Source organism: Erythrolamprus reginae, chromosome 2 (genome assembly GCF_031021105.1).
Source record: "Erythrolamprus reginae isolate rEryReg1 chromosome 2, rEryReg1.hap1, whole genome shotgun sequence".
Classification (NCBI taxonomy): Eukaryota; Metazoa; Chordata; class Lepidosauria; order Squamata; family Dipsadidae; genus Erythrolamprus; species Erythrolamprus reginae.
In genome coordinates, this window is record NC_091951.1 from 11,531,822 (window position 1) to 11,559,729 (window position 27,908).

General features: G+C 42.2%; 2 protein-coding genes across 2 annotated transcripts in view; both read left to right on the top strand.

The window, feature by feature from the left end:
- Window positions 1-339: 339 nt before the first annotated feature.
- PSMB9 (proteasome 20S subunit beta 9) lies at window positions 340-25,105 on the top strand. Its single transcript, XM_070735624.1, has 6 exons — window positions 340-438; window positions 7,889-7,956; window positions 9,431-9,562; window positions 21,678-21,804; window positions 22,467-22,608; window positions 24,902-25,105. Exons 1-6 carry the CDS (start codon window positions 403-405, stop codon window positions 25,027-25,029), a joined length of 633 nt encoding a protein of 210 aa, XP_070591725.1. The 5' UTR covers window positions 340-402; the 3' UTR covers window positions 25,030-25,105.
- Window positions 25,106-27,785: 2,680 nt separating this feature from the next.
- Window positions 27,786-27,908, top strand: part of LOC139159142 (uncharacterized) — a 35,841-nt gene continuing 35,718 nt past the window's right edge. The window contains exon 1 of the mRNA XM_070736496.1: window positions 27,786-27,868. Within this exon, the coding sequence (XP_070592597.1) occupies window positions 27,841-27,868 (28 nt within the window). The 5' untranslated portion in view covers window positions 27,786-27,840. The remainder of the gene's footprint in view (window positions 27,869-27,908) is intronic.

Below are 27,908 nucleotides of genomic sequence, written 5' to 3' on the forward strand. Positions count from 1 at the left end.
TGTTCTTGTTACTATCATCATCATCATTTAGTGGTCGAAAAACGCTCTTTGGCTCTGCTTCTTTCTAAAAGCCGTCTTGGCAGGGAACTAACCTGGATCCCCGGGTCAAATTCTACCCCACCCCTCCCCACCTTGTCCGCGCGTGGGGAAGCCGCGTGGGGAAGCGACGCCGAGCCCCCTTCTCCCACCCCCTCCCTTCGACCCAAACTGGCTGGGGGAATAATGGTGGCTGCAGTCCAAGTCCCGCTCTGCGTCCAAGCTTCCTTCGGGACTGATTGACAGCTCGGGGCTGCCTCTGCTGCCCGCCGGAGGCGCTGCGCTCGGAGATCCTTCGCTATCACTTTCGATCTCCAACCCGAGATTTCCGCGGGGAAGGAAGATTTTCGTGGGAAGGGGGCCGCTATGGACCATCGCGGAGTAACCAAGATCAGCACCGGGGTGAGTGGCTCTGCATGGGGCGGGAGGGCCGCTCAAGGGTTCTCCCCCACCCCTCCATTGAAAACTTTGGCAGGGGAGCGGAGGAGAAGGGGAGGTGGTGAGACGTGGGAGAGGAAGGAAGGAATTCAACAAGTGGGTGTATCTACTTGCAATCTGGCCTGGAAGCAAACCTTGATTGTCCACCGATCCCGCTTACACCCCACCCCCCTTTTCTTGTACAATTGTTACAGCGACGCCTCCTTGGGCATCTTAAGAAAAACTAAGAGGGGATGGGAGACCACCAGGAAATGACAGACTGAGACATTTGAAGTTTCATTTATTTGCCACCTCCCCCAATAGGGAACGAACTAACTTACTCCCATTTTTGTGCAATTGTTTACAAGCAACCACCTCGGGTTGGGCATCTTAAGAAGAGCTAAAGGGGGATGGGAGACCACCAGGAAATCCCCGGGTTAGATTGAGGCATTAGGAATTTCATTTATTTGGCCCCCAAAAGAAAACTGACTGACTTACTCCCATTTTTTTGTACAATTGGGCATTTTAAGAAAAGCTAAGAGGGGACGGGAGACCACCAGGAAATCCCCGGGTTTGATTGAGGCATTAGGAATTTCATTTATTTGACCCCTAAAAAGAGAACTGACTAACTCACTCCCATTTTTTGTGCAATTCTAACAAGCAACACCTTAGTGGCCATCTTAAGAAAAGCTAAGAGAGGACGGGAGACCACAAGGAAATCCCTGGCTTGATTGAGGCATTACACATTTCATTAATTTGACCCCCAAAAAGAGAACTGACTAACTCACTCCCGTTTTTTGTGCAATTCTAACAAGCAGCACCTTAGTGGCCATCTTTAAGAAAAACTAAGAGGGTGTGAGAAACCACCAGGAATTCCCCGGACTAGACTAAGGCATTGGGAGTTTCATTTATTTGACCCCAAAAAGAGAAGTGACTGACTTACTCCCAATTTGGTGCAATTCTAACAAGCAACACCTCAGTGGCCATCTTAAGAAAAGCTAAGAGAGGATGGGAGACCCTCAGGAAAGCCTGGAGCTAGACTCAGGCATTTGGAAAAAAAGGTGGAGTTTTATTCATTAACCCCCCAAAAGAGAACTGACGTGTCCGAGAAGTCAGCAGGAGACTTCATTTACTGATTGATCGAGGGGAATTTGAGGCTGGGAGATGGGCAGCCCACATCTGGAGCAATTTTCCGTCCCCTGGAGGCCTTTTTAATGTGAAGGAGCCTGTCCTCCCTTACTTAAGGTGTCACACCCGGTTACACCCAGCACTGCCTGGATAGAACCGACTCTGTCCATCCAGGGGGAACACTCACCTTGAGAAACGTGGTATCCACGATGGCATGCCTGAATTAGTAAAAGGATATTGGACAGGGAGTCATTGCTCACAGTCACTCATGCCCTCATCACCTCGAGGTTCGATTACTGCAACGCTCTCTACATGGGGCTACCTTTGAAAAGTGTTCGGAAACTTCAGATCGTGTAGAACGCAGCCGCGAGAGCCATCGTGGAGCTTCCAAGATTCGCCCACGTTTCTTCAACACTCCGTGGCTTGCATTGGCTGCCGATCAGTTTCCGGTCACAATTCAAAGTGTTGGTTATGACCTATAAAGCCCTTCATGGCATCGGACCAGAATATCTCCGAGACCGCCTTCTGCCGCACGAATACCAGTGACCGATTAGGTCCCACAGAGTCGCCCTTCTCCGGGTCCCGTCAACTAAACAATGTCGTTTGGCGGGCCCCAGGGGAAGAGCATTCTTTGTGGCGGCCCCGGCCCTCTGGAACCAACTCCCCCCCCCCGGAGATTAGAACTGCCCCCACCCTCCCTGTCTTTTGTAAACTACTCAAGACTCATTTATACCGCCAGGCATGTTGAGATATTCCTTCCCCCTAGGCCATTACAAGTTATGCATGGTATGTTTGTGTGTATGTTTGGTTTTATTATAAGGGTTTTTAGTTTTTTTTTTTAATTGGATTGTACATGTTATGTTTATTATTGTTGTTAGCCGCCCCGAGGCTACGGAGAGGGACGGCATACAAATCCAATAAATTATTATTATTATTATATTGATTAATTTAATAAGGTTTACATACACTTTGGGCACTCAGCCCGGAAAGGTTAGCCATCACTGGCTCTCCTGCCCGAACAGGGGGCTGGACTAGAAGACCTCCAAGGTCCCTTAGCCCTTTTTTAGAAACATAGAAACATAGAAGACTGACGGCAGAAAAAGACCTCATGGTCCATCCAGTCTGCCCTTATACTATTTCCTGTGTTTTATCTTAGGATGGATCTATGTTTATCCCAGGCATGTTTAAATTCAGTTACTGTGGATTTACCAACCACGTCTGCTGGAAGTTTGTTCCAAGCATCTACTATGTGTCCTTTTCTGATTGATTGATTGATTGATCAATCAATTGATCGTTGGGGAAGACGTAGCTTTGAATAAGTGGATCTAAGACCTTCCCTCTCCCAATTATCCACTCCACAACTTCATGTTGGCAGTTCTTCCAGGAAAAACCTGGAAAATAGAGTAGGGGAGATGGCGGGAGAAGGGAGGAAGCACCAACAAGAAAATTGAAGTAATTCACCTGTCACTCAAATGGTCTGCCAGGGTTATCATCAGCTGCCCCGTAAGTACAGGTTGCCTTTGAATTGTTGTTGTTATTATTATTATTATTATTATTATTATTATTATTATTATTATTAGTCTACGGAAAGGGGCGGCATACAAATCTAATAAATAATAAAATAAAATAATAAAATAAATAAATAAATAATTATTATTATTATTAATTAGATTTGTATGCCTCCCCTCTCCATAGACTTCGGGGCGGCTCACAGCAGTAATACAAAACAATGTACAATACAAATCTAATATGTAATATTTAAAAACTAAAAACCCATAGTTTAAAAAACATACACAATTTCCGTAGAAACATAATAAGAGCAGCTGCAACGAGGCAGCAGGGGTAGGGATGGGATGGGATTATTTGTTGTATTGTCCTTTAACAGAAAAATTGCAACTGTAATCACAATCTATGAAATCAATGATCTGTTAATGTATGTCTTTTACTTATGTACATAATTTAATAAATTCTATTAAAAAAAACCATACACACAACAAACCATACATAAACTATATAGGCCTGGTGGAGATGTTTCAATTCCCCCATGCCTGACGGCAGAGGTGGGTTTTAAGGAGTTTATTTATTTTATTATTTATTTATTTATTTATTGGATTTGTATGCCGCCCCTCTCCGTAGAGTTTACGAAAGGCAAGGAGGGTGGGGGCAATCCTAATCTCCGGGGGGAGCTGGTTCCAGAGGGTCGGGGCCGCCACAGAGAAGGCTCTTCTCCTGGGTCCCGCCAAATGACATTGTTTAGTCGACGGGACCGGGAGAAGGCCAACTCTGTGGGACCTAACTGGCTGCTGGGATTCGTGCGATAATCATGTGCTTGGTGAGTGTTCGAAATTGCTGAACGGTGCCAAAAAAAATGACTTATGACCATTTTCCATGGAGCCGTTGCAGCCTCCCCCACCATCTCACGATCAAATTTCAGACATTTGGCAACCGGTTCCTATTTATGATGGCTGCGATTGGGGTCATGCGTGATCACCTGTTGGTGACCTTCCCACCAGCAAAGTCAAGGAGGAAACCAGATTCGCCTGACAACCACAATTATAGCAACTTTACAACTGCCAGGATTCCGTGAACAATTCTGGCAATAAAGGTCGTAAAACAGGGTGGGAGGACAACTCAACCCACTGTCTCGCTTAGTGGTGGAAATTTTGACCTCCCTTGCGGTCATAATATAGAAACATAGAAACACAGAAACATAGAAGTCTGACGGCAGAAAAAGACCTAATGGTCCATCTAGTCTGCCCTTATACTATTTTCTGTATTTTATCTTAGGATGGATATATGTTTATCCCAGGCATGTTTAAATTCAGTTACTGTGGATTTACCAACCACGTCTGCTGGAAGTTTGTTCCAAGGATCTACTACTCTTTCAGTAAAATAATATTTTCTCACGTTGCTTTTGATCTTTCCCCCAACTAACTTCAGATTGTGTCCCCTTGTTCTTGTGTTCACTTTCCTATTAAAAACACTTCCCTCCTGGACCTTATTTAACCCTTTAACATATTTAACGGCTGAGGACTATCTTGTACTGCTTGGGGTTTTTTCCCGTCTGCAAACTGGTTCAGCGGGTAGATATGTTAGCTATAAGGAAGCAGGTGTTCTTTTATCCATCTACAAAGTGGCTGATAAAACTGATCTTTGAACCTTCCACCCACCTGGAAGGGGGAAGTCGTGTCCTTCTGTGCAAGCTGTAAAACCACACCGTGTCTGGACAGATCTTTGCTATGTTCTCCTGCCTTGGCACGGGGAAGGGCCTCGGGGCTCCCTGCCAGTCCAAATTCCCCTGCATAACTGGAGAAGGAGTCGTGTTCCCTGCTTGGCACTCTACAGCTGCCAAAAAAGCCAACACAGTTCTAGGCTCCATTAACGGAGGGAGAAAATCAAGATCATGTGAAGTGTTAATACCACTTTATAATGTGTTGGTAAGGCCACACTTGGAATCCTACATTCAGTTTTGGTCGCCACAATGCAAAAAGGATGTTGAGACTCTAGAAAAAGTACAGGGAAGAGCAACAAAGATGATTAGGGGACTGAGTCCACTTCTCAATAGAATAGAATAGAATAGAATAGAATAGAATGCAATGCAATACAATGGAATACAATACAATGGAATACAATAATAATTAATAATAATTTATTAGATTTGTATGCCGCTCCTCTCCGAAGACTCATAACAATAATAAAAACAATGTTACAGTGGAACAAATCAAATATTAAAAGAGTAAAAACATGTAAAACCCCATCATTTAAAACCAAACAACACATACATACCAAACATAAAATATAAAAGCCTGGGGAAGGTGTCTCAGTTCCCCCATGCCTGGCGATATAGGTGGGTCTTGAGTAATTTGTGAAAGACAAGGAGCGTGGGGGCAGTTCTAATCTCTGGGGGGAGTTGATTCCAGAGGACCGGGGCCACCACAGAGAAGGCTCTTCCTCTGGGGCCCGCCAGACGACATTGTTTAGTTGACGGGACCCGGAGAAGGTCAACTCTGTGGGATCTTATCGGTCGCTGGGATTTGTGCGGTAGCAGGCAGTTCTGGAGATACTCTGGTCCAATGCCATGTAGGGCTTTAAAGGTCATAACCAACACTTTGAATTGTGACCGGAAACTGATCGGCAGCCAGTGCAGGCCATGGAGTGTTGTAGAAAAGTGGGTGAATCTGGGAAGCCCCACGATGGCTCTCGCAGCCGCGTTCTGCACGATCTGAAGTTTTCGAACACTTTTCAAACGTAGCCCCATGTAGAGAATATTGCAGTAGTCAAACCTCGAGGTGATGAGGGCATGAGCGACTGTGAGCAATGACTCCCTGTCCAAATAGGGCCGCAACTGGTGCACCAAGCGAACCTGGGCAAATGCCCCCCTCACCACAATGGAATACAATGGAATATAAAGTATATAAAATAGAATAGAAACAGAATAATGGATTATCGTGGGCCTTCTCCGGGTCCCGTCAACTAAACAATGTCGTTTGGTGGGGCCCAGGGGAAGAGCCTTCTCTGTGGCAGCCCCGGCCCTCTGGAACCAACTCCCCCCAGAGATCAGAATTGCCCCCACCCTCCTTGCCTTTCGTAAGCTCCTCAAAACCCACCTCTGCTGTCAGGCATGGGGGAACTGAGATATTCTTTCCCCCTTGGCCCTTACAATTTATGCATGGTATGTTTGTATGTATGATTGGTTTTACAATAAGGGTTTTTTAGTTGTTTTAGTATTGGATTGTTACGGGCTGTTTTTATTACTGTTGTTAGCCGCCCCGAGTCTACGGAGAGGGGCGGCATACAAATCCAATGAATGAATGAATGAATGAATGAATGAATGAATGAATGAATAAACAAACAAACAAATAAATAAATAAATAAATAATAGAATTGAGTGAAGTGGAATGCAGTGCAGTTCAGTGCAATGCACTGCACTGCAATGCAATACAATACAATACAATACAATACAATACAATACAATACAATACAATATAATACAATACAGTTGGGAGGAACCATGGAGGTCTTCTAGTCCAATCCCATGTGCAGTCAGGAAAGGAAATTCTGTACTATACCATTTCAGACAAATGGTTGTTCAATCTCATCCTAAAAACTTCCAGTTTCGGGGCATTCACAACTTCTGGAGGCAAGCTGTTCCACGGATCAACCGTTCTGACTGTCAGCTCCTTAGTTCTAAGTTGCTTCTCTCCTTGTTTAGTTTCCACCCATTGCTTCTTGCTCTACCCTTAAGTGCTTTGGAGAAAAGCCTGACTCCCTCTTCTTTGTGGCGACCCCTGAGATATTGAAAGACTGCTATCATGCCTCCCCTGGTCCTTCTTTTCATTCAACTAGCCCTGCCCAGTGCCTGCAATCATTCTTCATACATTTTAGCCTCCAGTCTCCCCATTGTGTTTGATGCTCTGCACTACAAATTCCCTCGTAGTGCTGTTCTTACTCTTCTGCTCTACAAACATCTTTCAGCTGTGGCGAGGGGGGCGTTTGCCCAGGTTCGCCTGGTGCACCAGTTGCGGCCCTATTTGGACCGGGAGTCACTGCTCACAGTCACTCATGCCCTCATCACCTCGAGGCTCGACTACTGTAACGCTCTCTACATGGGGCTACCTTTGAAGAGTGTTCGGAAACTTCAGATCGTGCAGAATGCAGCTGCGAGAGCTATCATGGGCTTCCCAAGGCATGCCCATGTCACACCAACACTCCGCAGTCTGCATTGGGTGCTGATCAGTTTCCGGTCACAATTCAAAGTGTTGGTTATGACCTATAAAGCCCTTCATGGCACCGGACCAGATTATCTCAGCGACCGCCTTCTGCCGCACGAATCCCAGCGACCAGTTAGGTCCCACAGAGTGGGTATTCTCCGGGTCCCGTCAACTAAACAATGTCGTTTGGCGGGACCCAGGGGAAGACCCTTCTCTGTGGCGGCCCTGGCCCTCTGGAACCAAGTCCCCCCAGATATTAGAATTGCCCCCACCCTCCTCGCCTTTCGTAAACTTCTTAAAACCCACCTCTGTCATCAGGCATGGGGGAATTGAGATTCTTTCCCCCTTAGGCCTTTACAATTTATGCATGGTATGTTTTGTATGTATGTTTGGTTTTATAATAAGGGTTTTTAATTGTTTTACTATTGGATTGTCACATGTTGTTTTATCACTGTTGTTAGCCGCCCCGAGTCCACGGAGAGGGGCGGCATACAAATCAAATCAAATCAAATCAATCAATCAATCAATCAACTAACCAACCAACCAACCAACCAACCAATCAATCAATAACACATTTTTCCTCTTCTCTTCTACAGACCACCATTATGGCCGTGGAGTTTGATGGTGGGGTCGTCCTGGGCTCTGATTCACGAGTTTCTGCAGGGTAAGGGCTAAGGGAATATATGTATCTGGGTGAATGTGGAGAAAAGTCTAATATCTTTCATTGCCCAGAAGGGAAGGGAAGACTCCAGAAGGGGGAGACAGAAAGTCTTACTAGCCCAGTCTTGATGGCTGTGTGAAGTATGGGAAGTGGACCAAAGCAGAAGGCTGCTAAGGTGATCGTCTGAAGGGCCTTGTTCTCTCTCTGCCTCTTACAATTTTTTTATTTTGTATCCTAGTAGGATTTATGTTGATTGCTTATTTATTATCCTACGACTATCGCTGTTTTTTTCTTATGATTTATGAAGAATGTATTTTTGATGATTATGATCATGATTTATCATTGGTCGTTGTATGTACACTACAGCTTCTGCACCGGAGACAAATTCCTTGTGTGTCCAATCATGCTTGGCCAATAAGTGCGAATAAGTGGCAATATAAATTTGCTTAAATGAATAAACAAATAAATAATTCTGTTTATTCTATTCTATTCTATTCTACTCTACTCTATTCTATTCTGTTCTATAGTGTATAGTGTGTTGTGTATTCTATATTCTATATTCTATACTGTTCTATTCTATTCTATTCTATTTTTGATTCTATTTTATTCTTTTTTCTATATTCTATTATTTTCTTTTCTTTTCTATTCCATGTTCCATGTTCCATGTTCCATGTTCCATGTTCCATGTTCCATGTTCTATTCTATAGAACATAGAACATAGAATATAGAACATAGAACACAGAACACAGAACATAGGACATAGAATACAGAACACAGAACATAGGACATAGAACAGAATACAGAACATAGAAGACAGAAGACAGAAAACAGAACATAGAACATAGAACACAGAACAGGACACAGAATATAGGACACAGAATATAGAACATAGAACACAGAATATAGGACATAGAATATAGAACATAGGACATAGAACATAGAATATAGAACATAGAATAAAGAACATAGAATATAGAACATAGAACATAGAATATAGAACATAGAATATATATGTTCTATATTCTGTATTCTATGTTCTATGTTCGATATTCTATATTCTAAATTCTATGTTCTATATTCTATGTTCTATATTCTATATTCTATGTTCTATGTTCGATATTCTATATTCTATGTTCTATGTTCTACATTCTATGTTCTATATTCTATGTTCTATATTCTATATTCTATGTTCTATATTCTATGTTCTATGTTCTATATTCTATGTTCTATGTTCGATATTCTATATTCTATGTTCTATGTTCTACATTCTATGTTCTATATTCTATGTTCTGTGTTCTATGTTCTATATTCTATGTTCTATGTTCTGTGTTCTGTATTCTATATTCTATGTTCTACGTTCTACGTTCTATATTCTACGTTCTATATTCTATGTTCTATATTCTACTTTCTATGTTCTATGTTCTAAATTCTATATTCTATTCCAATTGCTTTCAACGTCTTGCCTTCCTCTTTCCAGGGAGTCGGTGGTCAACTGCTTCTTCAACAAGCTAGAGCCCCTGCACGACCGGATTTACTGCGCCCTCTCTGGCTCGGCGGCTGATGCTCAAGCCATGGTTGATCTGATCAATTACCAGCTGGAGCTTCACAGGTGAGGAAGAAGGCTAAGGAGCTGCTTACGGGAGCCCACCAGGGTCATCCTCTTCCATGGAAGCTCAACCCCAGAGTGGTCTTCAACTCTGCCCGTTTTCGGGTCCCTGAAAAGAAAAAACACCCAAGAGGCGCCAACTGGCAAGGCTGCAGATCTGAGGAGAAGGAAGAGAGATCAGCAGAGTGCAAATTGGGATTTAGGTAGAGTAGGCCTGATGCACTATTGATCAGTGGGGATCAGTGGTTGAACAGGAGACAGAAGGGAAGGGTGGAAATGATCCGCGAAAGCAATCATTGGACAATATGTCTTCGGAGAGGGGCGGCATACGAATCTAATAAATCTAAATGTTCCTCAGCTTCATGTGGTGAGGCCTCTAGGGGCAGGATCAAAAAAAGTCAAGATGGTGACCCAAAACCTATGATTAAAGCTTTGAACTTCCAAGAATGGTGGAAGGTCTTAAGCATAAAACATATCAGGAAAGACTTAATGAGCAGTGTGGTCGGGCGGTAGGAAAAGCAAGTAGGATGCTTGGCTGCATAGCTAGAGGTATAACAAGCAGGAAGAGGGAGATTGTGAGAGCGCTGGTGAGACCACATTTGGAATACTGTGTTCAGTTCTGGAGACTTCACCTACAAAGAGATATTGACAAAATTGAACGGGTCCAAAGACGGGCTACAAGAATGGTGGAAGGTCTTAAGCATAAAACGTATCAGGAAAGACTTAATGAACTCAATCTGAATAGTCTGGAGGACAGAAGGAAAAGGGGGGACATGATCGAAACATTTAAATATGTTAAAGGGTTAAATAAGGTTCAGGAGGGAAGTGTTTTTAATAGGAAAGTGAACACAAGAACAAGGGGACACAATCTGAAGTTAGTTGGGGGAAAGATCAAAAGCAATGTGAGAAAATATTATTTCACTGAAAGAGTAGTAGATCCTTGGAACAAACTTCCAGCAGACGTGGTTGGTAAATCCCCAGTAACTGAATTTAAACATGCTTGGGATAAACATATATCCATTGTAAAATAAAATACAGGAAATAGTATAAGGGCAGACTAGATGGACCATGAGGTCTTTTTCTGCCATCAGTCTTCTATGTTTCTATGTTTCTATGTACATAAAACAGAGCAGGCTTTCAATCACATGGAAGTGTTCGCTATTTGGCCTTTTTTGGCCCCTTCTCTGGGCCTTTCAGTCCTGTTTCTTCTGTGAACACAATAATCTGAGGTTTATTTTTTATATATATATATATATATATATTATATTTTTTTATTCATTTTCTTAAAATAAACAAACACACATACAAACATTAAACATAGAGTGGGGGTGCATTTCCCCCGCTTCTCTTGAAAGTATAAGTTCAAACACAGAAAAAGAATACATAATTAAATATATATTAAATATTTAAAAGTCTAGTAAATTTAGGTTAAAATTTTCCAAATTTTAAGTACTATGCGTATATAAACCAAAATTCTTAATATGTTGCTTATACAAAAACTAATATACCATAATCATCAAACGATACATTTAAACTAATTTTAACTACTATGCGTATATAAACCAAAATTCTTAATATGTTGCTTATACATAAACTAATATACCATAATCATCGAACGATACATTTAAACTAATATTAACATTGTTGTTACCCAGGCAAAAACAAATACAAAAGATTAACTAAAAGTAAATTTGTGTATCTTATTTTTTCTTATCTATCCATTTATAAACATTGTTCCATGTTTCATAGAATTTAGTATCTTCTTGATCATTTAAACGTCTTGTCATCATATCCATTTCAGCGCAATCTAATATTTTAGCTATAACTTCTTCTTCCTTGGGGATTTCTTCCCCCTTCCAATTTTGCGCATATATTATTCTAGCCGCAGTTAATATGTGTATAATTAAATAAAGAATTTCTTTCTTATAAGTCTGATTGGTAATTCCTAATAAGTAAAATTCCGGGGTGTTTTCTATATCCTGCTTTACTATGTCTTTTATTATTTTCTCTATCATCTTCCAGTATATTTTAGCTTTACCACATGTCCACCATTGATGGTAGTAGGTTCCTATTTCTTTCTTGCATTTCCAACACAGTGGAGATGTTTTGGGAAACATTTTTGCTATCCTATTTGGTGGGAGATGCCACCTGTAAAACATTTTAATTTGATTTTCTTTTAATGAGACTGATTTAGTCATTTTCCAGTTGTTAGTCCAAACTTTCTCCCATGTATCTCTATCTATTTCCTTGCCGATATTTCTGCACCATCTTATCATAGTGTCTTTTAAAGTCAACTCTATATTTTTGTGGGCAATGAGGAATTTATATATTTTACCTATCATTTTTGTTGGGTTGGTAGTGATTAGATTACTTAGCAAATTTTTACTTTTATTAAAAATATAAAGGGTTTTATCCTTCTGATATCTAGATCGAATCTGGGCATAATGCCACCAATCTATTGTTATCCCTTCTTCTTGTAATTTAATCCTAGATTTTAGCTTCATCTGGTCATTTAGTAATTCTTTGTATCTAAAAAATATTTTCTTGTCTTTTATAGACTTCGGATGTGTTATTGCTTCTAGGGGGGCAATCCATTCTGGGATATTTAGAAAGTGGTTTTTCCTCATATCTTTCCAGACCTCTAATAGGTACTTCCTTAATGTGTGTCTTTTAAAGTATGAGTGGTTTTTTTCCTTGTCATACCATATAAATGCGTGCCATCCAAGCAAGAGATCATATCCTTCTAGGTTTAATATTCTTTTATTCTCTAGAGTTATCCAATCTCTAATCCATGTTAAAGCGGCAGCCTGATAGTATAATTTCCAATTTGGAAGGCCAAATCCTCCTCTTTCTTTAATATCTTCTAAACAATTTATTTTTATCCTTGCTTTTTTCCCTTGCCATATAAATTTTTTAACTATATTTGTCAAAGTTGTAAAAAAGATTCCCCCTGGATTTATTGGGATTACCTGGAAGAGAAATAAGACCTTAGGTAAGATATTCATCTTAATTGTTGCAACTCTTCCTAGAAATGATATTTTCAGGTTATTCCACATTGCTAAGTCTTTTTTAATTTCTGTTAGTAGTTTTGTATAATTATCATTTTTTAATGTTATTGTTTTCGCTGTTAAACATATTCCTAAGTATTTCACTTTTTTAACAATCTTTATTCCGGAAATGCTTTCTAATTTGGTTTCTTGTGTTTTGCTCATATTTTTCGTTAGAAAATGTGTTTTACTTTTGTTTATCTTTAGACCTGCTACCTTTCCATATTGTTCTATAGCTTGCAGTAATGTGGGGACTGTTGTTATCGGTTCTTCAATTATAAACGTTAAGTCATCTGCAAAGGCTTGGACTTTATAAGTTTCATCTCCTACAGTTAAACCTTTTATTTTAGAATCTGTTCTTATTTTAATTAATAGAGTTTCCAGAATCATAATAAATAACAATGGTGATATAGGGCAACCTTGACGAACTCCCCTATTTATCTCGAGTATTGGTAGTTGGTTATTGTTCAATATTATATTAGTTGTTTGTTTTGAATAGATAGTATCTATTAAATTAACAAATTTTGGGCCAAATCTCATTTTATTTAATTGCATTTTTATAAATATCCAATTGACGTTATCAAAGGCCTTTTGGGCATCTAGGAACATTAAGGATGCTGTCTTACCTGGATATTGTTCATAGTACTCTAGTGTATTTATAACTGTTCTGAGATTGTTTTTAATTTGTCTCCCTGGTAGAAACCCATTTTGATCTTGGTGTATTATTCCATTTATAACTCTTTTAAGTCTGTCTGCATAAATAACTATTTAAATCTGAGGTTTATTTTTTTAGGGGGATCTTTGTGAGTTTGATGTCTCTTCAGAGACGCCTATTCTATCCTGAAGTCTCTATGAAGTCTAAAAGCAAATAGCTTTTGGTTTGTGTGTGTGTGTGTACGTCGGACATTTTAAAATGCTCCAAATCACAAGATACAGCAGTATTTTCATCCTCGAACTGATTTTGGTGTAAAAACGAAGCGATCTCCATGCTCATCTTCTGTCCAAAGCTTCTGTCAGAATTAGAATTAGATTTATTAAAATTAGAATTAGAATTAGAATTCTTTATTGGCCAAGTGTGATTGGACACACAAGAAATTTATCTCCGGTGCATAAGCCCTCAGTGTACATACAAGTAACTAACAGGTGATAAATCATGATCATAATGCACCACATTTTTTTAATTCAACAATTATTTATTTATTTATTTATTTATTTATTTATTTATTTATTTATTTATTTATGTGTATTTATTTATTTATGTGTATTTATTTATTTATGTGTATTTATTTATGTGTATTTATTTATTCATTCATTCATTCATTCATTTATTGGACTTGTATGCCGCCCCTCTCCGTGGACTTGGGGCGGCTAACAACAGCGATAAAAACAGAATGTAAAAATCCAATACTAAAACCGCTAAAAACCCTTGTTATAAAACCAATCATACATACAAACATACCATGCATAATTGTAGAAGCCTAGGGGGAAAGAATATCTTAGTTCCCCCATGCCTGATGGCAGAGGTGGGTTTTGAGGAGCTTACGAAAGGCAAGGAGGGTGGGGGCTATTCTAATCTCTGGGGGGAGTTGGTTCCAGAGGGCCGGGGCCACCACAGAGAAGGCTCTTCCACTGGGCCCTGCCAAACAACATTGTTTAGTTGACGGGACCCGGAGAAGGCTGACTCTGTGGGACCTAACTGGTCGCTGGGATACGTGCGGCAGAAGGCGGTCCTGGAGATAATTTGGCCCGGTGCCATGAAGGGCTTTATAGGTCATAACCAACACTTTGAATTGTGACCGGAAACTGATCGGCAACCAATGCAGATTGCAGAGTGTTGGTGTTACATGGGCATTTTTGGGAAAGCCCATGATTGCTCTCGCAGCTGCATTCTGCACGATCTGAAGTTTCCAAACACTTTTCAAAGGTAGCCCCATGTAGAGTAGTCGAACCTCGAGGTGATGAGGGCAAGAGTGACTGTGAGCAGTGACTCCCGATCCAGATAGGGCCGCAACTGGTGCACCAGACGAACCTGGGCAAATTATTTATTGAACACAATGAAACTTTCACACAAGAAAGAATGATGTTTCTTCTACACTCCCTATTTTTCCATGTAATCTCTGTCCCATTCTATGGCCTTCCTCCAGCGAGACACAAGGGCATGTATGCCCTATTGGTGCCACTCCTTGTTCTAATGGCCTCACCCTCTGTTTTTCTGTTCTGTTCTTCTAATGGCCTCACCCTCTGTGCCCAGTGACTATCCATACTTCTTTCAACTGCAGATTCTCCATAAACAGGACACAAACATTTGTGGATGTTTCTAACATTCTTTCTCCGCAGTGAGAAATTCAATGACGACACGCTACTTCTAACATATATCACTTACAGACGCCATTTCAAAACACTGCTGCAGCTACGCTATCTGTCTGAAGAAACACAAAATTTATACACACACTCCTGACAATTAACATAGAAACATAGAAGATTGACCGCAGAAAAAGACCTCATGGTCCATCTAGTCTGCCCTTGTACTATTTCTTAGGATGGATCAATGTTTATCCCAGGCATGTTTAAATTCAGTTACTGTGGATTTACCAACTACGTCTGCTGGAAGTTTGTTCCAAGCATCTACGACTCTTTCAGTAAAATAATATTTTCTTTTGATCTTTCCCCCAACTAACCTCAGATTGTGTCCCCTTGTTCTTGTGTTCACTTTCCTATTAAAAACACTTCCCTCCTGGACCTTATTTAACCCTTTGACATATTTAAATGTTTCGATCATGTCTCCCCTTTTCCTTCTATCCTCCAGACTATACAGATTGAGTTCATTAAGTCTTTACTGATACGTTTTATGCTTAAGACCTTCCACCATTCTTGTAGCCCGTCTTTGGATCTGTTCAATTTTGTCAATATCTTTTTGTAGGTGAAGTCTCCAGAACTGAACACAGTCTTCCAAATGTGGTCTCACCAGCACTCTATATAAGGGGATCACAATCTCCCTCTTCCTGCTTGTTATACCTCTAGCTATGCCAAGCAGGAAGAGGGAGTTCAATTCAACTAATGTATATCTAAAGTTTCCCATTCGTAACATTACTGTAGGTTGAGGAAAAAAATGTGGTGCATTACTTTCTGGGCCACCCTCATATAAATTATAAGATACAAGACTCAGTGATAATCATAGGATACTAAATAAGCAATTGACACGAATCATACTAGATTACTAAATTAAACAATCAATACAAATCATAAGATTTTTTTAAAAATTGGATTTATATGCCGCCCTTCTCCGGGGACTCAAGGCAGCTAACATGCTGGCATCGGACCAGAATATCTCTGGGACCGCCTTCTGCCGCACGAATCCCAGCGACCAATTAGGTCCCACAGAGTTGGCCTTCTCCGGGTCCCGTCGACCAAACAATGTCGGTTGGCGGGTCCCAGGAAAAGAGCCTTCTCTGTGGCGGCCCCGACCCTCTGGAACCAGCTCCCCCCTGAGATTAGAACAGTTCCCACCCTCCTTGCCTTTCGCAAACTCCTTAAGACCCACCTCTGTCGTCAGGCATGGGGGAATTGAAATAACTTCCCCAGGCCTATACTGTTTATGTATGGTATGTTGTGTGAATGTTTTTAAATTATGGGTTTTTAGCTTTCTAATTACTGAATTTGTATTTTACACTGTTTTTCTGTTGCTGTTGTGAGCTGCCCCGAGTCTGCAGAGAGGGGCGGCATACAAATTTAATAAATAAAATAAATAAATTAAATACTAGCAACATAGTCATAAGATAATAGCAACATAGTTGTAAGAAGATAAGGAAATAGGTACAGTGATCTCTCGTTTTTCACAGGGGATGCGTTCCAAGACCACCCATGAAAAATGAATTTCCATGAAGTAGAGGAAAGATATTTTTTATGTATTTAGTTTATAGTTATAGTTTATTAGATTTGTATGCCACCCCTCTCCGAAGACTCGGGGCGGCTCACAGCATAACAGTAATACAATACATTACAAATCTAATAATAAAAAATTAAATGCATTTAAAAGACATTAATAACATAATAAAACCCCTAACAATGCAGTCACACACATTCAACCTAATCTATCAAGTATTTAACAAGTATTTGGACTTTTAAAACCCACCCTTTGCATTAAACAGTCATTCTATACTGTTTCTTAGCTGGAACTACATTTGACATCCTACCAGTTTCTTTAATAGAGTACAGTAATTAGAAGAATTTTATGAATTTTTAATGGATTTAATGGATTTAAGCCCCCTTTGAAAACCCGTGAACTAGCGAATCCGCAAAAGATGAACCGTGACATATCGAGAGATTACTGTACAGTGTTCCCTCGATTTTCGCGGGTTCGAACTTCGCGAATAGCTTATACCACTGTTTTTCAAAAAATATTAATTAAAAAATACTTCGCGTTTTTTTCCCCATACCACGGTTTTTCCCACCCAATGACGTCATATGTCATCACCAAACTAATAATTTTTGCAAATAAATAACAAAAAAAAATTGTTAATAAATAATTATGTTTATAAATATCAGGATCACTAAGTGTCTTATTCAATGGTGAGTACCAGTAATAATGGTGAGTAAATGGTTGTTAAGGGAATGGGAAATGGTAATTTAGCGGTTTAAAGTGTTAAGGGAAGGCTTGTGATACTGTCCATAGCCAAAAATGGTGTATTCCGCATCTCTACTTCGCGGAAATTCAACTTTCGCGGGCGGTCTCGGAACGCATCCCCCGCAGAAATCAAGGGAACACTGTAATAGGAAAAATTAGAAGGATAATTGTAAGGCAGCCCTATTAGGTAGCTTGATAGTGTTGTGGAGATTCGTTATTTAACAGAGCGAAAAAAGACTGTCCTTGTGCCTAGATAGGACGTGCAATGCCCTATCGCATCATCTGGAGGGAAGAAGTTGAAACAGTTTGTGTCCAGGATTTGAGGGGTCAGTAGATATTTTCAGAGCCCTCTTTCTGGCCCGTGGAGCAATCCAGGTCCTCAACGGAATGCAGGCTGGTTGCAATTTTTTTTTTCTGCAGTCCTAACTAGCCCGTTGAAGTTTGTGTCTTTCTTATTTGGTTGCTGTGCTAAACCAGACAGTTTAGAGAGGTGCAAATTCTTCTGTAGAACTGTATCAGCAGCTCCTTGGGCAACCTGAGCTTGCTAAGTTGGTGCAAGAAGAACTTTCTTTGTTGTGCTTCTTTGATAATAATTGTGATGTTAGGTGTCCATTTAAAATGTTTTCCCCCCAGAGCCTTTGGGAACAAGAAAGCCTTCTTTCCTTCCCCACTAAACAAGGGGAAAAGCAATCCACATATGATTAAACCGAATAATACATTCACATTCATTGGTGTCCCTTTTCCTTGGTGGGGAAATTTTTACCTATGCATTATCGCCCCCTGGTGGCCACTATAAAAACAATGCTTCTTTTCTATCACTTGATTTCCTAGAAAAGGCAGCGGACCAAAGGACAGATCTTATTGGCTGCAGTCACTGGATCAAACGCTCCCTGTCGCTAGGAGTTGGAAAGTACCGGACATCGGAGGGCAGGAACCCTGTTGTTGTCTAGGATCTTGCCTGCAGTCCTTTCCTCCCTAAGCGCTGCTTTTTTAATTTGCTGATAATATTTGCAAGGCGGTGCTATGCACGCCTGAGTTCAGGGGGATTTCCTTCCCAGCCCAAGTCAGTGGGAGAACAATTATAAACTGAAAAATGCCAATTGTTTTTTATTTTATTTTATTTTATTATTATTATTATTTTATTTATTTATTTATTTATTTATTTATTTTATTTTATTTTATTTTATTTTATTTATTATTTTATTTTATTTTATTTTATTTTATTTTATTTTATTTTATTTATTTTATTTATTTTATTTATTTTATTTATTTTATTTATTTTATTTATTTTATTTATTTTATTTATTTTATTTATTTTATTTTTTTATTTTTTTATTTTTTTATTTTTTTATTTTTTATTTTATTTTATTTATTATTTTTTTATTTTTTTATTTTTATTTTTTTAAATTTTTAATATATTTTTAATTTGTTTGTTTGTTTATTGAGTCCAATACACAATAATACACAATGAAGGTTATAGAGGAAGATTATAGAGGATACACTCGAGTAAAATATATTAAAGAAAGAAGAGAAGAGAAAATATAGGAATAAAATATATCAATGAGAGAATAGAAGAAAAGATATAGGGATAAAAGAGAAGATATAGGAGATATAGGAGAGACAATAGGGCAAGGGATGGAAGGGAGCATAGGGAAGGGAAGCATAGATTTACAGAGGTGGAAGGGACTTTGTAGGTCATCTAGTCCAACTCCCCCACCCCCAAGAAGGAGACCCTACACCTGTGATGACCCTACATCTGTGGCACGTGGAGCCATATCGGAGAGCACTCTGAAAAGACGGAGTGGCTGTGGGTTTTGCCTCCCAAGGACGATTCCATCTGTCCGTCCATCACCCTTGGGGGGGGAATTATTGACCCCCTCAGAGAGGGTCCGCAACTTGGTTGTCCTCCTCGATCCACAGCTAATATTAGAGCACCATCTTTCAGCTGTGGCGAGGAGGGCGTTTGCCCAGGTCCACCTGGTGCAACAGTTATTATTATTATTATTTATTAGATTTGAATGCCGCCCCTCTCCGCAGACTCGTTACGGCCCTATTTGGACAAGAAGTCTCTACTCACAGTCGCTCGTGCCCTCATCACCTCGATGTTCGACTACTCCAACACTCTCTACACAGGGCTACCTTTGAAGAGTGTTTGGAAACTCCAGATCGTGCAGAACGTGGCCGCGAGAGCTATTGTGGGGCTACCTAGATTTTCCCACGTCTCTTCAATATTCCATGGCCTGCACTGGCTGCTGATCAGTTTCCGGTCACAATTCAAAGTGTTGATTATGACCTATAAAGCCTTACATGGCATCGGACCAGAATACTTCCGGGACCGCCTTCTGCCGCACGAATCCCAGCGGCCAATTAGGTCCCACAGAGTTGGCTTTCTCCGGGTCCTATCGACTAAACAATGTCGTCTGGTGGGACCCAGGGGAAGAGCCTTCTCTGTGGCGGCCCTGGCTCTCTGGAATCAATTCCCCCCCGATGATTAGAACTGCCCCCACACTCCTCGCCTTTCGTAAGTTATTGAAAACTCATTTTTGTAGCCGGGCATGGGGAAACTGACATATCCCCCAACTATATTGGTTTGTGTATGGTTTGAATGGATTGTGTGATTATTTTACTATAAGGGTTTTAAAATTGTTTTTTAAATACAGTAATACCTCGTCTTACTAACTTAATTGGTTCCGGGAGGAGGTTCGTAAGGTGAAAAGTTCGTAAGATGAAACAATGTTTCCCATAGGAAACAATGTAAAAAAAATTAATGCGTGCAAGCAAAAAAAACCCAAGCCCAAAAATCGTGCTCCGCTGGGCGCCGCCACCCGGCTGTCACCTTTTGAAACAGCCAGGGCTTCTCAGCGTTCTCCCAAATGCCAAACCCGGAAGTTCGGCAAAAGTTTGGGTTCGGCGTTTGGGCTCGGGAGGCTGCCAAGAAGCCCCGCCGCTCGGCTGTCGCCTTTTGAAACAGCCGGGGAGGCTTCTCGGCATTCTCCTGAGTGCCGAACCCAGAAGTTTGGCAAAAGTTTGGGTTTGGTGTTCGGGTTTGGGAGGCCGCTGAGAAGCCTGCCCGCCCGGCTGTCACCTTGCCAGAAGAGCCACGGAGCTGTCGACCGGTCGGGAGGCTCAAACGGAGGTGGGGAATCCCAATAGGGAATTCCATGGGCGGAGCTTTGACGTCATGGAGACGTCCTTCCTGGAGTCCACTTTTCGGCTGGCCAGGAAGGACGTCTTCATGATGTCAAAGCTCCGCCCATGGAATTCCCTATTGGGATTCCCCACCTCCGTTTGAGCCTCCCGACCAGCCGACAGCTCCGTGGCTCTTCTGGCAAGGTGACAGCTGGGCGGCGGTGCTTCTCAGTGGCCTTACGAACTCAAACGCGAAACCTGAACTTTTGCTGAACCTCTGGGTTCAGTGTTTGGGGGAACGCCGAGAAGCCCCCCGGCTGTTTCAAAAGGTGACAGCCGGGTGGCGGCGCTTCTCGGTGGCCCTCCGAACCTGAACGCCGAATCCAAACTTCCGGGTTTGGTGTTTGGGCGGCAGGTTCGTAAGGTGAAAAAAGTTCGTATGAAAAGACATACATTTTCCAAACCCCTGGTTCGTACCTTGAAAAGTTCGTATGACGAGGGGTTTGTATTATGAGGTACTACTGTGTTGGATTTGTAGACTCTTTATTATTGTTGTGAGCCGCCCCGAGTATTTGAAAACCATCGGAATTGACAAAATCCATCTATCAATTGCAAAAGGCCACTTTACTGGGATCGGCAAACATAATTCGCCGCTACATCATGCAGTCCTAAGTTCTTGGGAAGCACCCGACTGGTGATGAAATACGAAATCCAGCATAGTAATCCCATCGTGGGATTCCCCACCTCCTTTTGCTTGCAGCGCTGCAAGCAAAAGTAGGTGGGGAATCCCACGATGGGATTCCGGGGGCGGGGCTTTGACATCATGGATACTACTTCCTGGCTGGTCAAAACGGGGAGAAAGGAGTCTCCGTGACATCAAAGCCCCGCCCCCAGAATCCCATCGTGGGATTTCCCACCTCCTTTTGCTTGCAGCACCGAAAACAAAAGGAGGTGGGGAATCCCCTGATGGGATTCCCCACTCTCCTCCCGGGCAGCGGCGTTTCACGGTGTTCGAGAGAATGCCGAACCTGAACTTTACCTGAACTTTTTTAAAAGTTCAGGTTCGGGTTCAGCATGCCAAACACTGCAAAGTTCGGCACGAGCCCGAACTTTACAAGTTCGGTTCGCCCAACACTACTGAGAAGCCCTTGATAAAATGTCCCAGAACCTGGAGTCGCAGCTTTCAGGCAAGGGACCGGCGAGGTCCAAGGTCTTCACAGGAGATGTGCTTCAGACCTGCCCTCCCAAACTGCAAATGTAGAGAGAGAGAAACTGAGTCACAACTGAGCATGCTCAGCCTTTTCCCTTCTCCCCACAGCCTGGAGACGGAGCTGCCCCCACGGGTCTCGGCTGCAGCCACGCTGGTGAAAAGCCTCAGTTACAAGCACCCAGAGCTCTCGGCCCACCTGCTGGTGGCTGGATGGGATCCTCAGAATGGAGGGCAGGTAGGTCTAGAAGGGGACTTTGGAGAAGAGGCTGCTCAGTGGGGAAATATTGATCAATCAGAATAGAACTGGAGTGGAGGTCTTCTAGTCTTCCAGTTCAATATCCCCTACCCCGTGCATGTGCTCATGACTCTACTTCCTCACATTTCCTGACTTCCAATGGGCCTGGTAGACCCGTTTCTCACTCTCTTCAGGCTCCAGAGGCTTTCTTGGATCCTGGGGAGGGCAAAAATGGCTTCTCCCGCTCCCACTTGAAGCCCCCCAGACGCCAGAAACGACCCATCTCCCGACTTCCGGTGGGCCCGGTAGGCCTGTTTTTTGCCCTTCTGAAGCTCCAGAGGCTTCTCTGGAGCCTGGGGAGGCTGAAAATGCTCTCCCACGCCTCCCGGGAGGCTGGAAATGCTCTCCCAGAACCTCCATGCAAGCCAAAAATCAGCTGACTTGCACACACATGTGTGCTGGAGCTGAGCTAGGTCAGTGGCTTGTGTGCCGGCAGATATGGCTCCACATGCCATCTGTGGCATGCATGCCATAGGTTCACCATCATTGTCCTATACCATTTCAAACTCGAAAGTAACAATATACAGGTGAATATATTCTAACCACAACAAAAGTTGAATCTGCCACAAAGCAGGATTCATCCTCTCCCTCTGTTCTGGCAGGTCTACGGTACGTTGGGAGGAATGTTGAACCGGCAGCCCTTTTCCATTGGAGGGTCAGGAAGCACCTACATTTACGGCTATGTGGATTCTGCCTACAAATCCGGGATGAATCGTGAGGAATGTCGTCAGTTCACCAAAAATGGTATCTGTGCAGTTGGGTCGATTCTGGGTCAGTGAGGTTGAGAGAAAATGCCAGAATTCCTTTTTCAAAAGCAGAAGCAACAGCCTTAAGCTCATAAACTGCGACGTGTATCACGGTTAAGGCAGTGAAGGGCAGTTGCCCTTCATTCAGAAAAACGGACTTCCGGTTTGCCCGTTTTGCTATTTTCTGCATTCCGGAGTTTTCAGGGAAACTTCCTTAACCCCCGGAGTGCAAAAAACAGCACAACGGGTGTTCTGCCTGGCTAATGGCAATTAGCCACCCACGAGTTCAGAATGAAGTCAAACACACAGCAATTGAATCAAGAAAGTCTCTTTTATGCTCAGAGGCTAAAACGCCTGCTTGAAATGCAAAAACCAATTACTGTTTTATTAGTTCCAAGAGGTGACAGTTACTCACACCAAAGGTTCACTTGACGTGGAGGCTTGTGCCAGAGCAGAGGAGTGATTTATGGATCAAGAATGTCAGAGTTTCATACTCCAAATTGCAGAGTCTTTTCTGACTTGAGTGTGTCAGAATTCACAGGAATCCTGAAACAGAAAGCAAACCACGCTGCTCAAATTTTCTTTCTTCTTCCAAAACACTAATGATAAACGCCCATGCCCAGCACTCCAAACCTCCCTTATTTATCAGAGTTTCAGCAGTGCAATTAACCTCTGAACAGCTGCACTCCATTATCTGTTTTTGCGCCTGCACAACTGTTCCTTCCTTCCCAAGAAGCGCCCTCCCCCATCCCTCCAGAGCCTCTGTGCAAGCCAAAAATCAGCTGGCTGGCACACATATGCACATTGGAGCTGAGGTAGAGCAACGGCCATAGGTTCGCCATCACTGCTGTAGGATCTTCTGCTTGTAGGATCTTCTTAGCTGAAATACAAACTTAATAAACAAATTATCACAGATAACCCCCCCTCGGCCAAGGACCTCGGAATACTAATAACTAAAGATCTAAGTGCCAAAGCCCACTGCAACAACATCGCTAAGAAGGCCCCAAGAGTTGTTAATCTAATCCTACGTAGCTTCTGCTCTGGAAATCTCACACTGCTTACCAGAGCTTACAAAACTTTTGCCAGACCTATTCTCGAATACAGCTCATCTGTTTGGAACCCATAAAACATCTCAGACATTAACACCCTTGAAAATGTTCAAAGATACTTCACAAGAAGAGCCCTTCATTCCTCCTCCCGTAACAGAATACCCTACGAAACTAGACTTACAATCCTGGGTCTTGAAAGCTTAGAACTACGATGCCTTAAACATGATCTAAGTATTGCCCACAAGATCATAGGCTGCAATGTCCTGCCTGTCAAAGACTACTTCAGCTTCAACCACAACAACACAAGAGCACACAACAGATTCAAGCTTAATATTAACCGCTCCAAACTGGACTGTAAAAAATATGACTTTAGTAATCGGGTTGTCGAAGCGTGGAACTCATTACCGGACTCTGTAGTATCATCCCCTAACCCCCAACATTTTACCCTTAGACTATCCACGGTTGACCTCTCCAGATTCCTAAGAGGTCAGTAAGGCGCATACATAAGCGCACTTCCATCCCCCGTCCTATAGTCTCTCCTATATCTCGTATTTCTTCTCTACTGTATCCTCTATAACCTTCATTGTGTACTATTGCGTATTGGACAAAATAAATAAATAAATAAATAAAATAAAATAAATAAAAAGACTCATCTCATATAAAACCCTTCATGGCACCGGACCAGATTATCTCAAGGACTGCCTTCTGCCTTCTGCTGCACGAATCCCAGCGACCAGGTAGGTCCCACAGAGTGGGTCTTCTCCGGGTCCCATCAACTAAACAATGCCGCTTGGCGGGACCCAGGGGAAGAGCCTTCTCTGTGGTGGCCCCAGCCCTCTGGAACCAATTCCCCCCAGAAATTAGAATTGCCCCCACCCTCCTTGCCTTTCGTAAGCTACTTAAAACCCACCTCTGCCACCAGGCATGGGGGAATTGAGATCCTCTTTCCCCCTAGGCCTTTACAATTTTATGCATGGTATGTCTGTATGTATGTTTGGATTTTACATTAATGGGTTTTTAATCGTTCTTAGTATTGGATTATTATTGTACTTTGTCTTATTGTTGCCGTTAGCCGCCCCGAGTCTCCGGAGAGGGGCGGCATACAAATCCAATCAATCAATCAATCAATCAATCAATCAATAAATCAATCAATAAATAAATAAATCAATCTATTTATCTCTTTATTTTGGTTCAATTGACTGCTCCTTTGGCTAACCATTGCTCTTTTGTTACCTCTTCCAGCTATTGCCTTGGCGATGGTCCGCGATGGTTCCAGTGGGGGCATCATCTACCTGGTCACCATCACCAAAGATGGTGTCAAGGAAGAAGTTGTTATAGGAGATGATATCCCCAAATTTTGTGACGAGTGAATTTACTTCCCAAACTCCCCCCACCCTTTTTCATTTTTTAAAGTACTGTACTATATTAAAGACTAAGTGAAAACAATGCGTTGAATTATTGGGTTTTCACAGCCTGAGAAGCACATTGTATATCAGAATAACAAAGTTGGAAGGGACCTTGGAGGTCTTCTAGTCCAACCACCTGCTCAGGTAGGATACACTATACCAAATCAAACAAATAGTTGTCCAGTCTCTTCTTAAAAACTTCCAGTGTTGGAGCTTTCACAACTTCCAAAGACAAGTTGCTCCACTGATTCACTGTAGGACAAGGGCGGTAGTTTAGTTTAGTTTAGTTTAGTTTAATTGGATTTATATGCCACCCATCTCCGAGGACTCGGGGCGGCTCACAGCACATATAAAAGGCATAATAATACAATTGATCCAATTAATATAACTAAAAATCTTTTAAAATTCCAACTTTAAAACATTCATTAACATTCACTCAATAAATCATACTAAAAATACTCGTTGGTCAGGGGGAAAGATCTAATGACCCCAGGCCTGGCGACAAAGATGAGTCTTTAAACTCTTTCAGAAGGCAAAGAGGGTGGGGGCAGTATGAATCTCTGGGAGGAGCTGATTCCAAAGGGCTGGGGCCCCCACAGAGAAGGCTCTTCCCCTAGGTCCCACCAGCCAACATTGCTTGGTTGACGGGACCCTAAGGAGGCCTCCACAGAGAAGGCGAACCTGGGCAAATGCCCTCCTCGCCACAGCCAAAAGATAGTGTTCTAAAGTCAGCTGTGGATCGAGGAGGTTGCAGACCCTCTCTGGGGGGGCAATAATTCCTCCCCAGGGTAATGGACAGACAGATGGAGGTGTCCTTGGGAGGCAGTACCCACAGCCACTCGGTCTTGTCTTGGCACCCATCAAGATCCTGACATCCTCCAGACACCGGCACATCACTTCCACTGCTTCACTGAGTGGACACGGAGTGGAGCTGTACAGCTTAGGTAGGCACAATGGTGCGCTTATGCATGCCCAGTGAAGGGCTACCAAAATTTTTACTACCACACTGTTGGCGTGGTTTATGCATTTTCTTTCAATATATTTCAGTGCAAATTGGGTGCTCTGGGGTGGACCTCCATTTTCACTACCCCACTGCGTTCCCCCCCAAATCCGGGCAGCAGCCCACCCCTGTTCACCCCCCTTACAGACCTCTTAGGAATGGGGGAGGCTGACTGTAAATAGTCTAAGGTGTTTGGTGTTTGGGGAAGAAACCACAGAGTCAAGTAGTGCGTTCCAGGCATTGATCACAGTATTGCTGAAGTTGTATTTTCTGCAGTTGAGTTTCTAGCAATTTACATTGAGTTTAAATCTCCAGTATTGTGTATTCATATATTGTTACAGTTGAAGCTGAAGTATTCATTGACAGGTAGGACATTGTAGCAGGTGATTCATTTTAATTTTAATGTTTAATAGCTTTTTAATAGGAAAGTGAACACAAGAACAAGGGGGCACAATCTGACGTTAGTTGGGGGGAAAATTAGCAGTAACGTGAGAAAATATTATTTTACTGAAAGAGTCATAGATGCTTGGAACAAATTGGCAGCAGACGTGGTTGGTAAATCTACAGTAACTGAATTTAAACATGCCTGGGATAAACATAGAAATAGTATAAGGGCAGACTAGATGGACCATGAGGTCTTTTTCTGCCGTCAATCTTCTATGTTTCTATGTTTAATTTTAATTTTAATAATTTTACTTAGTTAGTTGGTCAGTCAGTCAGAAAATCAATAAGATAGCAGGTATTGGTATACTATAGACACAGAAGATTGACGGCAGAAAAAGACCTCATGGTCCATCTAGTCTGCCCTTATATTATTTCCTGTATTTTATCTTAGGATGGATCTGTTTATCCCAGGCATGTTTAAATTCCATTCTTGTGGATTTACCAAACATGTCTGCTAGAAGTTTGTTCCAAGCCTCTGCTACTCTTTCAGTAAAATAATAAACATAAACATATGTTTATAAACATAAACAAAATAAATACAGATAAATAAGAGGACAGGGACGGTAAGCACAACGGTGCGCTGACGACTGTAGATATTTATGTATTTATTATTTATTTATTTATTCATTTGTCCAATACACAAATACATAGGAAGAAAAATAGACATGTAGTAATATATATAAGGGTAAAGTGGACTTAGAGGAGAGGATATATGAAAGGAAGAAAATATACAGTATATGATAAGTGAGAGAAAGGAAAGACAATTGGACAGGGGACGAAAGGCACACCAGTGCACTTATGTACGCCCCTTACTGGCCTCTTAGGAACCTGGAGAGGTCAATCGTGGAGAGTCTAAGGGAGAAATGTTGGGGGTTAGGGGTTGACACAATTGAGTCCGGTAGTGAGTTCTAAGAACTACATTTAGATCGGATCGAAGGCGACGTAGCTCTAATTTATGTAAGCCCAAAAAGTATAATAACAAGGATCGTAGCCACAACAGTTAATTATTTGAGAGCCCTCCCTCTTCTCCCAGCGCCCCCCCGTTCTGATCCTCTCCTCAAAAGGCGGAATGGGTGGGAGGGGGTTTCTTGAGGGAACTGTCGCTTTCCTTGTCCCGCTCCTCTCACTGGTTGCGCCTGGTCTTCTGCTTAGCAAACAATGACGACATAGGCATACCTTTTTCCTACTGGTTGAGCTTGCCCAATCACCGGCTTGCTCTGGGTTGGTGATCCTTTGCTCACTTTGTTGGCTTGTGCCTGCCGGAAAACGGAGCGCACTTTGAGGGTCGCGGTCCTAATGGCCGAGCGCCCCCTTTGCTTCTGGTGTTGGTGATGGCTATTCTACGAGGGAGCAGCGTCGGTGAGTCGCTTCGGGGGTAGGATTTTTTGCGGGGGGGGAA